Source organism: Carcharhinus amblyrhynchos, chromosome 6, assembly GCF_965287045.1.
Source record: "Carcharhinus amblyrhynchos chromosome 6, sCarAmb.v2.hapA, whole genome shotgun sequence".
Lineage (NCBI taxonomy): Eukaryota > Metazoa > Chordata > Chondrichthyes > Carcharhiniformes > Carcharhinidae > Carcharhinus > Carcharhinus amblyrhynchos.
Genome location: NC_137329.1, coordinates 100,255,729 through 100,269,954, shown reverse-complemented (window position 1 = coordinate 100,269,954; position 14,226 = coordinate 100,255,729). Strand labels below are relative to the sequence as shown.

The 14,226-nt window shown below is 42.0% G+C and overlaps 1 protein-coding gene across 2 annotated transcripts in view; it reads left to right on the top strand.

The window, feature by feature from the left end:
- The first annotated feature begins 1,602 nt into the window (after positions 1-1,602).
- LOC145344162 (uncharacterized) overlaps positions 1,603-14,226 on the top strand; it is a 63,600-nt gene continuing 50,976 nt past the window's right edge. The window contains exon 1 of one of the 2 annotated variants that reach the window (XM_080191071.1): positions 1,603-2,591. In XM_080191071.1, the coding sequence (XP_080047197.1) occupies positions 1,801-2,591 (791 nt within the window). In that variant the 5' untranslated portion in view covers positions 1,603-1,800. The remainder of the gene's footprint in view (positions 2,592-14,226) is intronic. The other variant, XM_080191072.1, reaches the window with a different exon arrangement.

Below are 14,226 nucleotides of genomic sequence, written 5' to 3'. Positions count from 1 at the left end.
GTGAAGCTGCAGTGTTAACCACTGTGCCACTGTACTGTTCCAGTAGAGTAACAACAACGTGATGATGGAGACATAGCATAGGCACCAGCTCACTGGAGGGAAAAGTCATGCATGGCTTGTGTAACGGTGGACAAGATGAGGACTTTGATGGTGTAACCGACAGAACAAGGCTGATGGGTGTGCACAAGTAAATGGTAGGTCCACTGGTGAGCCTGCCAGGAAAGATGTGATCGATGTCTATGTTGACTGAGATGTTCAGTGTCAACTTAGCACAGAGTTTTGTGCAGAACTGGGAGCCCATACCTTCTAGCAAGCAGTGGTGGCCAACTCCTTTCACACTTGTGGATCCAATCATGATGGCAGGATCTGATGGTCAATGTTGCAGCCATTGCAAAAGTAACAGCAGCTACCCAATTTCTGAGTCCTGTAGTGGAAACTCAGACTGCTGTTATCATGGGTTGGGGGTTACAGTTTGTATAGTATTGATGCAAACCTAAAATCTCAGCACGCTGATGGTAAAGGTGCAGTGTAAATGGAAACCTTTCTCTCACATTACTCAGCAATAACATTTTTGAAACATTTAATTTCCTTATTATTTAGTGGAAGCATTGCCACAACTTATGTTCCTCCTGCAATAGGGATTCATGCAGACGCAATTCTGATCATACATCAGCAACCATAAAATCCTTACAGTGCAGAAGGAGGCCATTCAACCCATTGAGTCAGTATCGACTCTGTGATAGAATATCTCATCCAGACCCTCTCCCAATAACCTGAGACATTCACCATGGCCAATCTATCTAACCAATGCATCTTGGGACACAAAGGGGCAATTTAGCAGGACCAATCCACCTAACCTGCACTCTTTGGAGTGTGGAAGGAAACCGGAGTATCCAGAGGAAACCCACACAGACACGGGGTTCGTGTGCAAACTCCACACACACACTACACTAAGCCAAGGCTGGAATCAAACCCAGGTCCCTGGTGCTATGAGGCAGCAATGCTGAGCGCTGTACCACCACGTCACCTAGTAGCTGTCAATTCTGTTTCTTATTCCACAGATGCTGTCTGACCTGCTAAGTGTTTCCAGTATTTTTGTTTTGCTTTTACTTATTTGTGTCTTAATTCATGTCAATACTTGCAATTGACAAAAACATTTAAAAAAGGATTTGTCTGAACTGAGAGTTGCTTACTTCACCATTAAACGGTGGCACAGTGGTTAGCACTGCTGCCTCACAGGCCAGGGACCCAGGTTTGATCCTTGGCTTGGGTCACTGTCTGTGTGGAGTCTGCACCTTCTCCCCATGTCTACGTGGGTTTCCTCCCACAGTCTGAGAGATATGCTGTTTAATTGCGTTGGCCATGCTAAATTCTCCCTCAGTGTACCCGAACAGGTGCCAGAGTGTGCCAACTAGGGGATTTTCACAATAACTTCATTGCAGCATTAATGTAAGCCTACTTGTGATTAATAAATAAACTTTACTTTAAAGTGACAAAACAAACATTAAGTCCTGATTTCCTGACTCGCTTTACTTCATTGCTTCTTTTGTGTTATCTGGGAAACGTGGTCCGACCCAACTCCCTGCACTGAGTGGAGCCAGAACACAACGTTGATGTTAGCAGGAGCGAAACTGGGCGAAAGCAGACGAGCATAGTTTACAAGTCAGTGACGCTATTAATAGGCCTGAGCTCTCTTACAATGTCAACTGTAACCAAAGACCTTGTGCTAAAGCCCGTCTGCCTGAAATATCCACAGCCACTAGTTGAGAGGTCTTGCTTCGGTAAACTTTCCACGCACTAATGGAGTCGGCGGAGAAAGTCCCGAGGCAACATTTTGCGGTCAGTTTGCTGGGTCTGCCAGCCGAAGATGATGTGTTCGCTGAGGATGAAGACTCGAATGAAATTTTGATAAAGCCAAAATCCTCCCCGCTGCCGCGGAGACGGAGCTCTTCTTCAGACGAGGGGTCTGAGCCTCCCCTCACTCCCAATCGAAAAGTGTCCTTTGCTGATGCGTTTGGCCTGGAATTGGTGTCTGTCAGGGAATATGACAAATGGGAAATGCTTACTGGTGGGGCTCTGGGCAGTGAACCGCAGGGTGAGCGGCCACTCCTGGAAGAATGTCTCCTATTGCCACTTTTTGAGTTGCCGTCCACCCACGAGGACCTGATGCAGAAACTTTACGCCCAGAAAGTGGAGCTGGAATCAACGGAGTTTCCCCCGGGCACAACCTGCATGAAAGGGGTCATTCGCGTGTTGAACATATCGTACGAAAAGCTGGTGTACATCCGGATGACACTAAACAACTGGGGCAGTTACTATGACATTCTGGCCGATTATGTGGCCGATTCCTGTGACGGTGAAACTGACCAGTTCAGGTTTAAGATCTCAATCGTCCCCCCTTACCTTAAAAACGGAGCCAAAGTCGAATTTGCCATTCGATATGAAACTCCGGGCGCTGTTTACTGGGCAAACAACCATCACAAAAATTACGTGATTTCATGTCACAAGAAAGACGACCCGAACGCGAGCGACAAATCTCTGGAAGAACTGGACGATCGAAACTTAAAAAGCTGCCTAAAGACCCCATCTAGGTGAGCAGTCCCGAGCGGGCACTGGCAAAAGTTTTTACAATGTTTCACCTCCTTTACAATCCCTGGCATTGCAATCCTGATGTGGAGATGCCACATCAAATGCCTGATGTGGACATTGTGTTCCTGGTCAGGAACTCCAAGGTTAATCGCGTTCACTATATTCAGTGTCAAACTTGTAGATGACAGGTGTACCATTTCCCTATAATCACCATCTTCCTTCTATCTCTTTGCCATGAACTCTGCTTTCTGTAGTGATTCTGGTTGGAGGGGCACAGACCATGCAGATAAAACCAAATGAATTATTTCTTCAATATGCAACAATAGGTACTGTATATATCCTACTTCCTGCATTGTGACAGCAGCCCCTTACTGCCATAGCATTCATGTGATGAAAAATGATGTGGAAATGCCAGCGTTAGATTGGGGTGGGCACAGTAAGAAGTCTCACAACACCAGGTTAAAGTCCAACAGGTTTATTTGGGATCAGTACTGCTCCTTTTATGTCATAAGCAAGTCAGAGTAACACTCACCTGATGAAGGAGCAGTGCCCCAAAAGCTCGTGATTCCAAATAAACCTGGTGGACTTTAACCTGGTGTTGTGAGACTTCTTAAGATGACAAATGTCCTCAGTTCTTATGGCATTCTGGTCTTATCGTTTTTTTAATCCAGATCACACCATCTCTCTAATGTTAGCAACTTTGGGGTGGCATGGTGGCACAGTGGTTCGCACTGCTGCCTCACAATGCCGGGTACCCCGGGTTCAATTCTCTGCTTGGGTCACTATCTGCACTCTCTTGGGTGTGGAATTTGCACGTTCTTCCCATGTCTGTGTGGGTTTCCTCCAGGTACTCCGGTTTCCTCCCACGGTCCAAAAGACGTGCTGGTTTTGTGCGATGGCTGTGCTGCTCCCTCAGTGTGTCTGAGCAGGTGCTGGAGTGTGGCTACTGGGAGATTTTCACAGTAACTTCATTGCAGTATTAATGTAAGCCTACTTGTGACTAATAAATAAACTTTAACTTAACTTTTCTCTCGGGTAAATATACTGTGCGGTGTGTCACTGACCCAAGATGACTGGAGGAAGTCCACACTTAACCTTTGGTTAGTATATGGCTGTGTTATTTAACTCAATGCTGATGGCAGTTTGACAGTGTTAAAACGGAATTGAGTTGGCAGAAATTCTGCCTCTGATCACTGTCTGTAAGTAATCCTGATGTGGGTATGCCGGCATTGGACTGGTGTAAACACAGTAAAAAGTCTGACAACAACATTTTGCGAACAACAACCTGGTGTTGTCAGGCTTTTTACTGTAAGTAATCCTGCCAGCATGAATCCAAACAGAAATTTTGGCACAGAAGGTTTGGTTTCGCCATTGTATCTAAACCCAGTCATAATCTATGTTCAACCAACGTCACCAAAAACAGGTTGACTGGGTCAATGATCTGATTTGCCAGTTTGTAGGATCTCACTGTGTACAGATTTGAATCTGCTCCATGCCTCCAACATTGACCGCCCTTCAAAAGTAATTCACTGATTGTGACTTGATTTGGTCAATTCAGGCAATGTGAAGGATACCTCCCTAACAGCACTGTGGGTTCTATGACACATGGGCTGCAGCAGTTCAAGAAGGTGGCTCACCACTATCTTCTCAAGAGGTGGGCAACATATGCTGGTCTAGCCAGTAATGCCCACGTCCCATGAACAAATTGTTTAAAAAAATCAATACAAATTCATTATTTCTTCTTTTCAGAATGGGAGTTGTAGAGAATAAAATTGTAAGGAAAATTGGTAGAAATAGGTTCACAGTGTGTTCAAGATAGTACAGTGGTTAGCACTGCTGTCTCACAACTCCAGGGACCCAGGTTCAATTCCGGCCTTGTGTGACTGTGCGGAGTTTGTACATCCTCTCGGTGTCTGTGTCGGTTTCCTCCTGGGATGCTCTGGTTTCCTTCCACAGTCCAAAGACATGTGAGTTAGTTAATTGGCTGTGCTAAATTCTCCCTTAGTGTGCCAAGATGTGTAGGTTAGATGGATTAGCCATGGTAAATGTTTGGGGTTTACAAGGATATGGCTGGGATGTGGGCCTGGGTGAGATGCTAGTCGAAGAGTTGGTGCAGACATTTTGGGCCAAATGGCCTCTTCTGCATTGTACAAATGCTATGATTCTAAGGTAAGAATTCAATTTTTGGTGTTTTCTGACAATCACAAATTGATTTAACTTCATTCTCAACTACAGAACTGCAGCCATCTATACTCTCTGGTGCATTGCATAAAGAATAGTTGCCTGCTCCAGTAATAATTCATGCTGACAAAAACTATTCGTAGAATCCTTACAGTACAGAAAGATGCTATTCAGCCCATCAAGCCTGCACTGACAGCAATCCCAGCAGGCCTTCTCCCCGTTAACCCATTTATTTACCGCACAAATCTCTCTGACACTAAGGGGCATTTGAACATGGCCAATCAACCTAACCCACACACCTTTGGACTATGAGAGGAAATTGGAGCACCCAAAGGAAACCCACACAGACACAGGGAGAACGTGCAAACTCTTCACAGTCACCTGAGGCCAGAATTGAACCCAGGTCCCTGACACTGTGAGGCAGAAGTGCTGACCACATGCCACCCTAAATAAGAAAACATAAAGTCCTCAATACTAATTGTACCTTTCTTTATGGTTAGTATTTTGGTTGTGTTTAGTCTCGAGCACATAACATCAATCAAAGGACATGATCAATATACAGGATATCAAAGGTATGGATAAGATAGGAGGAGAACTGGGATAACTGGCAACTGTTGAGTTAGTCATGAGGATGTGTTCTAAGTGTTAGGCTTATTTATTTTAGAGAAGCATGGACTTATTAGGGATATGAGGTTTTAAAATCATTTGAGATGGACAGAGAGATGTTAGGATAAGAAGTCAGACATATTAGCTAAGAGGTGGGGAGGGAATGGGGAGACTTTAGTCCAGAAACTGGGGAGAATGGGTTCCCTGCGTGTCCTGTAATTTTTAACTGTGGTTTTCCCACCATAGTCAGTCTGATCAGGTGAATCCCGAAACACAACAAATTGGTCTAATTGTGGGGAAGGGGTGGTTGGAAGAGATTCTGGTGGGATGGGTTTTAGTTGAAAGGGACACTGAGTGTGAGAGGAGGATCCAATTACGGGGAAGTGGTCCAAAAGCTGGGGAGGGGGATGTTCTGATTAAAGATGGTTCAATTGTGGAGAGCGGGAAGAGTGGCTGGTAATTGGGGAGGGTCCAATCGCAGGGTAGGGCTCTAATTGTAGGAGAGGGGGTGAAGGAACACAGTTAGTTGCGGCATCCAATCATGGTGGGAGATTCCAACTGCAGAATGGGGGAGAGGCGAAAGTTTGTGGGTATCTTGTTAAGCCTGGGGAAAACACTCCTTCTCCTCCTGGCCCACAAGCAGTGCTGCAACGGCATTTACCTTATGAACTCGGCTCTGTTTGGTTTATATTGCCTGTCCCCATTGTTCCTACCAAATGTAGCACTTCACACTTACCTGCATTAAATTTATCCTGTCTCCTGCCTATTCCACAAGGCTATGTCCTATTGAAGTCAGTCACTGCCCTCCTCACAGCTCGCAATACTTCAATGTTTTGTTTAAAATTTGATATTAGGCCCTGTAACACCAAGTTTAAATAACCAATATATATATCAGGAAACACTGGTAGTTGTTCAAATACCAAGGCATGAACGATCCCATTGTATACGTTCCTCCATCTCTGGAACTAATTTCAGAAGTATGTACTGGGTGAAAAGTTATTACAGTGTTTTAAAAGGGAAAGTGATATATTTAAGCAAAGATAACATTTTCAGCTACAGAGGGAAAGTTGCTGGTTGGTTGAGGAGTAGTAGGCTACCATTGTCTGAAAGAGATTGCCTTAGGCTGTGACAAAATTATTGTTGAAAGACATGGGGATGGTGGTGGTGGGTGGGTTGGGGGGAGGGAAGGTGCGGTTACAAGGACTATGCAAACAGGGATTAGGACTACAGTTTGTGTGGAGTATAAACACCAGTACGGACTGCTTGGGCCGAATGCCAATTTCCATGTTGTAATTACTATATAATTCTGTGATTTGGACCATACCTTCCCACAATTCTTCCTCAGCTGGCCATCAGCTGTTTTTTCTTTACTTATCAGTTGCTAGCGTGAGTGGGGGAGGGTTGTATCTGAGATATACACAGAGGAAAGGAAAAGTATATTATGCTTTACCTGTGATCCCTAAAGTTCCAGAGCATGCAAAAATGCAATGACTGATAAAGACAAATATTTAGTACTGAACTTCAGGTATGTCGAAGATAAAAACTTTTTAAGTGGGAGTAAAGGATATTTTTAATGTTTAAGGAGATAACAAAAACACTTGGACTAATTGTAGCGGCAAAATATATTATGTATTTACATATAAGAGTAAAACAGGAAAAGAGATCAGTAAAGTGCTAAAAGCATTTTCAGTATGACAATGTGTATCTTTTCAATCCAGGGATTTAACAGTCCAGCTCTTTGAAATTTGAAACAACTTGCTTTAATTCTTCCGACACCTGCATTTCATTTTCACATTTTGAGTGCTTCTCCTGTGTAGAATTAAAATGAGAAATTTGTATCTCAATATTAAAGTTACACCTGAAGTGTAATAAACAGCTGAGGCTAGTTAGCATTGTTACTATCCAAAAGTTAGTATTGACTCAGTTAAATGTAAATAAGAAAATTTCTTTTAATAATTAAGATTTTAGAATACAATATATAAGTAATAGCATGACAAAACAAGCAGGGTAGCATGCTTGTGAGGAACAGGTGAAATTTACGAGTGGAACGGTGGCACAATGATTAGCACCACTGCCTCACGGCGCCAGAGACCTGTGTTTGATTCCTGGCTTTGATCACTTCTGTGCGGAGTTTGCACTGTTTGCATGGGTTTCCTCCGGATATTCCTGTTTCCTCCCACTATCCGAAAGATGTGCTGGTTAGGTGCACTGGCCATGCTAAATTCTCCCTCAGTGTACCTGAACAGCACCCAAGTGTGGCGACTAGGAGATTTTCACAGTCACTTCATTGCACTGCTGATGTAAACCTACTTGTGACACTAATTAAAAAAAAACTCCTCACCAGTGGGGTTTTCTTTATGTCATATTGTGGTGTATCGGAGATTAATTCATAGAGCTGGTTATTATGATTAGTAACTTCAGTACCATTATATCATGCAACTAACAAGATGGTGGAAGGTAAATTAGATTATCCATTCTCTTTCTTCGTTTAACAATTGCTGTTCTAATGTTCTTAAAAATTACCCCATTGTTCAAAAAAATGCATCGTTGTTAGTGATAGAAATGTGTCTTTGTGGAATGTATTAAAGATTTTTCCTACAAAGCAGATTTTCAGCAGGTGTAGTGCTTTCTTCAAATCATGAGGCAGCACGGTGGCACAGTTGTTAGCACTGCTGATTCACAGCGCCAGGGACCCAGGTTCAATTCATGGCTTGAATCACTGTGCAGAGTTTGCGCATTCTCCCCACGTCTGTGTGGGTTTCTTCCAGGTGCTCCCGTTTCCTCCCACAGTTCAAAGATGTGCGGGTTAGGTTGATTGGCCATGATAAATTGACCCTAGTGCCAGGGGATTAGCAGGGTAAATATGTGGGGTTACAGAATAGGGCCTGGATGGGATTGTGGTCAGTGTAGACTTGATGGACTGAATAGCCTCCTTTTGCACTGTAGGGATTCTGTGATTCTATGAAAAATTCTTTCTTCTATCATACATTTTGCATTTCATTGTTCTGTTATGATTTATTAGTATTTTTAACTCTATTTCTTCGATGCATCTATGACTGACCCTTTCTGTCCATCAAATGTATTGTCCTGGACATTTATACTCGCCAATTTACAATGTATTCACACTTCTTTCATTTCATTGCTTGATATACAAATTAATTGCTCCTCAAGCAAATTACTGTCAGTTATTTAGATAATGTGCAAATTTATTCACTGGGATTGGCTAATATCTTATTGAGCAGAAGGTTAACCAAGCAAATTATTCAAATTGGTTAAAAAAGTTTCTAAGCCCTATTCTTTCCACTCTCATTGTTTTCTTGATTATGAACATTTGTAATATCCAATATCATAACCTTGTTTTAACGGAGCCATCATAGCCTCAAAATGTCAACAGTGCCAATGAACCAAGCTCCAATTTAAAAGGACCCTGCCACCAGGTGTCAAAACACCTGCATGTTTCATGGGCTAGGCTGTATTTAATATGGAAACTGAGGTATGATAGTATAAATAGGTCCTAGTAACTTATTGCTTCTTGGCCTTTTGGCTAAGATTAAGTGTGGAATCAACATGCTGCATTTGGTTGAAGTCATTAGGTTACATTTCAGCTTCATTTGAAGCAATTTTTAAAAGTGGCATCTTGGCCTTTTGGCTAAGATGCAAATGAGATCAAGCCTTGGAGGAGGAGCTATGCCTACTCCAATCAACTTGGATCATGTAGATCAAGCCCAAGACAGGAGGTGAGAGCCCTGTCTTGTCAGCTTGGATCGGGAATGTCTCAACTTGTTGAGACTCTGAATTGGACTTGATTGGATTGAATTGGAATAAAACAAAAAAAACCCCTAACAACTTGTCAGAGCCTGAAAATAGTAAAATAGCCTTTGTCTCCTTGATGTTCAGTGAGAGGGTCATTTGATTCATCAATGACTTGATATCAGGTCAAATTGGTGAAGGGAGATGGTGACGAGGTAGAGCTGGATATAGTATTGCTTTTGGTGTGTAAGTGGATGCAAGTAACAACATTGGCAATGTGGGTAAAATGAAAATTGTTTTGATAAGTTATCATTAAAATAAAGAATTTCTGTTTGAAGAAAGTTGGATACCCTTTGAATTCTATTGGCAAAAGTTCAAAAAAGCATTTTCCTTTGTAATGTAACAAAGATTTTTTTTATTAACTTGACAGAATATATGTCAAGGAACATGGAGTGTAGTCACTTTATGTGGAGAATATGGGGTGAATTCTCCCATTCCACCCGCCACAGGAATCGTAGCAGGTGAGGGACGGACCATGGAACAGTCTGTTGACCTTAAGCAGGATTTTCCAGTTTCTGGGCAAACACAGTTGGAAAACCTCACCCTACATGTTTATTTTAGAGATTTAGATGGCTTAAGTATAGAAAGATTGAATACGGTCAACATAATTTTTTGTTATCTTGTAGCTTGCATCAACTTAAAATTTGCCAATGCTGATTAATGTTTTGTTGCATGTTCTGCATCTGGTTGGGGTTCTTCAGGGTTTGACCATTTTCTCTAAGTACAATAGCTAAGGTTACAAGTCATTGTTATTTATTTATAGCTCTATATGCATCTTAGGAACTATACAGAAGGTTGGACTTCCCCTCCTTCCAGGTCTCTCTAACTTAGTCATGTGTCATTACATCATAGTTACATCAATTCAAATATGCAGGTGCTGTTGGTAACCCTTTACATCTCCCCACAAGTCATTATCCCAACTGTATACAGCCTCCTACATCTCACCTCAAAGTCTTAGATTTCAAAGGATTTGTTTGCCTGATCTTTATCTGATCTTTCTGAAGCAGAGGACATTCTGTCCCTCTTTTTGTTTGATATGAGTGTCCTTCTCCTAGGTGGTTGTAGAACTTTATCTTGTTTCCTGTTCCTTTTCTCCTTTTGGATCTGGATAGTAAGCCCAAGTTCCAATGGTTTCCTTTTCCAAGGCTATTAAGATACTGCAGTTTCTCTTTATATTTCTCTGGCCTGTCTTGGTTGTGGAGCTCTTTCTGTTACTGTACCTTCTTTCTGTTGGTCGCTTTCTCTGTTTCTCTTTGCAGTGCCACTGATATGTCTTATGCTCTGTGCCTGAAGTTGATGTTATGTGCTTGTGTTGCTGTATATCCTCACTTTTTTAACTTTCTCATGATCATTTGAAGTTATATTTGGTTCTAGTTGCCGTTGCAGAGCTGGAAGCTGTGTTTTCAATCCTCTTCCCATTAACATCCTCTGATGGTGAAAATCCATTTTGTAATGGTGAGGTTTGATAAACAAGAAGGGTTAAGTTGAGATCTTCATTCTTCCTCAAGTCGTTGATGGTTCAAACACCTCTGTTAGCTTCTCAACCTCTTTCAGGATTCTGAGCTCAACTAGTCATGTGAATTAATCTACATTTCATCACAAAGTCGTAGAATAATTCATTAGCATATTGTAGACCATTGTCTGACACCACAACTTCCAAGATTGTGTTATATAGGTTATTATCAATGAGCAAATGACTGCTTCTGCTGAAATTCTGTGTTATCTGGTTACTTCAATCCATCTGCAGTAGTCATCAATGAAAATAAGATATGCCTAGCCTTTAAAATCATATTAATACATTCCTAACTGTTCCCGCAGACTTGATGAAAAAGTGGAAGGTGACAATGGTTAACTTGCTCTTGGCTGATCAATGCACATTTAAGGCCGTTTGAAATTAGTTTGTCAGCAGAATGAGCAGTGCCTGGCTTCCAGACTGATTGCTGGGCTCTTGCTTAATATTTTGCTATCCTAAATAACCTTGCTGATTTTGTTTTGGAGAATATCAAAACATATTGTTTTTGAAATGATTATTATGTCATTAAAACCAATGATTGCGAGATATTTCCTCTATTCAAAGTACTCCATATTTCTGGATTGTTAGGCAGATAATCTGGCGATCCCTCCTGATGGTATATCTTTGGACATATTCATGATCTTGTTGCCATACTTGTTTTATCTCTTGCAGCATATTTCCAGCATCTGGTAGCTGTTTAATATTGAGGATGTGTGTGCTTCAACCTCCTCACTGAAATTCAAATCCTCTATTTTGATTCCTTCAACTGGCATTCTTGATAATGCATCTGGCAGTTCCCTTGAACACGCTCAGGTACTGAATCGTATCTCATTGGTCTCAGTCTGAAGTACTGAATTTGAGGAAGAAACTTGGCAATCTCCTTCATGTTCAGAAGAACGGCTGATGGTCAGTTTCAATTTTGAAACAACATTCTATCACTTAATTTGAGAAATTCTTGCACATCCATGTTGCTGTCAATGCTTCTTTCTCAATTGTTGCATATCTTCTCTCTGTGCCTGTGAATGATCTTGGTTGACCATTCTGAGGAATCTCTATGGTTCTGTAATGCATAGTAAGAAATCTCATAACACTTCTTATTCAACCTCCTCACTGAAATTCAAACCCTCTATTTTGATTCCTTCAAAATCCAACAGGTTGGACTTTAACCTGGTGTTGTGAGACTCCTTACTTGTTTGTCCTAGTCTAATGTCAGTATCTCCACATCATGGCTACCATTGATTCTGTTATGCACCAGGGATGTGGAAACTCTCTAATCACCTTCGTTTTTCATGGGTAAATTGTTATCTCTAAGGTTTGCATGATGCACCCTGAAAATTTAATCATAGGTTTTGCAAATACATATTTCTTGCTGAATGTCAAACCTCATCCTATAGAACTTTCAGGGCAGGACTCAATTTATGGTCATGCTTGTTCCCTTATAGAGCTGTGTACGAGTATGTCATCCATATGGCATATTACTCTTTGCGTGTCTTCTAGGGTTTGAGACATTGTCCTCTGGAATATTCCTGGAGAAGACATAGTTCCAGAGGGTAAGCTATTGAAGTAATAATCACTGAATATTGCCGACAGTCTGGACTCTTTCTACAGAGGTAATTGCCAAGACAGTTGTTTGCATTTAATTAGGTGAATAGGCTACTTCGTCACAGTTTGGTAAGACTCTCACCATCACTAATGCCATCAGGTGGATCTCATGTTTCACTGATTTGCTTAGTTGAGTCGAACCCATGTGGTTTTTAATTGTGCTACTTAGCTTAGGGACCATGACCTTTCTAGAACACCATTTTGTCAGTATGGTTATTGGAGAAGTAGCCCTGACCTATAGCTTGTGCCCAGTCTCACCCTTGACTTTGTCCAGGAATGGGGGAGGGAACTTCAGACAAATTAGTTTTGCATCAGCTCTTAGGGTAACATGGTGATCCATTTCCCCAAACCAGTAAATAATCTCGGAAGTTCATTCCTTAATGTGCTACCATTATGCACATCAGCAACCTGATCAACTTTGTAAATCAGCTTCCAGTGTAGGTGTGCCTTCCTGCTTAATAACAATGATCCTTGGCTCTGTGTGATGTACAGAGATTCAACGGTTTCTCTATCCATTAATTTTAATTTTACCAGATGCTTTCCTATGATTTTGAGTGTTATCTTATGTAGACTTTGGGCCTGATTTTACCATCACGTTCTGCCCATTTTTGGGCGCAAAAACTTGGTAATGTTGGGTGTGAGGCAAATAGTGCGGTCCGTGCCTGCCTCCGTGCTGGTTTCCCCTTTACCAAGGCCCGAAAATGGCCGCGATTGAGACCATATCCCAAATGGGCACAATGGCAATTTAAATGTATTTACATACATTAAATTGACTTAATAAGCTGCATGCCCAACCTTACCGGTACTTCCCCCTTTACCACTGCGATCGCCCATCCAGATCTGGTGTGAAATAGACATGCTCTACAGAAGTCCATTTCGGGTCCTCCAGCTAGTGAGGAGATAAGTGCCGAATGTCCGACCTCTCTCTGCCACTCTGCTTTGAGATCGGTGAGGGAGGGTTCACTGCCACTCTGCCTGAGATCAGTGAGGGAGAAGGGGCAGTCTGCTGCCATTCTGCCTGTGATCAGTGAGGGGGAAGAGGGGGTCCACTGCCACTCTGCCTGTGAGTAGTGAAGGGGAGGAGCCCATGATTGTTCTGGGTGGTGGCGGGGGTGGGGAGATAATGAGATCAGTAATGTTGCGGGGGTGGGGCAATGTCTGTGGAGCCCAGAAGGAGGCATTATCCAGCCCTGAAGCGATGTGGCAAGGAGCAGCATTCTATCATTTTTCTGTGCATGCGCAGTTGGAAGCGTCGATCTGAGCTGCAGGATTTCATACACATTAAGTCCCGCCCATAGGCTTCTGCAGCACAATTCGGAATCGCTAATATTTTCTCAGACAGAGTGTGTATGGGGGCATCTGAGAATGGGTCTAAAAGTTGGATCTGAAACAGTCCCAGTTTCAAGTCTGCCCAGCACTTGGAATCAAAATGTTAAAATGGTTATATCTGGAGGGATGATGGCTGCAATGTAGTGTATGTAAGCCACTTTACTTTGTCAGATAAGACTGAAACACTTGACTATGTCTTATTATTAAACTCTGTGGGGTGTCGACCACTTCAAGTTTAATGCTCCAATATTTATTATCTGCTCCATAACTTTCCTTGGAGAAGTACATTTCTTTTCGCCCTGAATAAACAACTATTTTGTTTCCTGAGTTTAGTTTGCCTCACAATTTGTGCTGCCTTAATTAGAATTCTGTTTTCTCTTGTTTGCAAGATATGTGTTACAGTTTCATTTAGGACACAATTACTATGTGATCATGAATCAATTCACCCCTCAATGTAGCAGCAATTTTCTGCCAGCCTGTGTACATCATTAATGCACAAATTCATGCTTTCATTTGGTCTTTGTTTTCACTTATTAAATCTTTCCATTCTATAAGTTGATTCTTGCAAACTGCAATATGAATCAAATGCCTAGAGG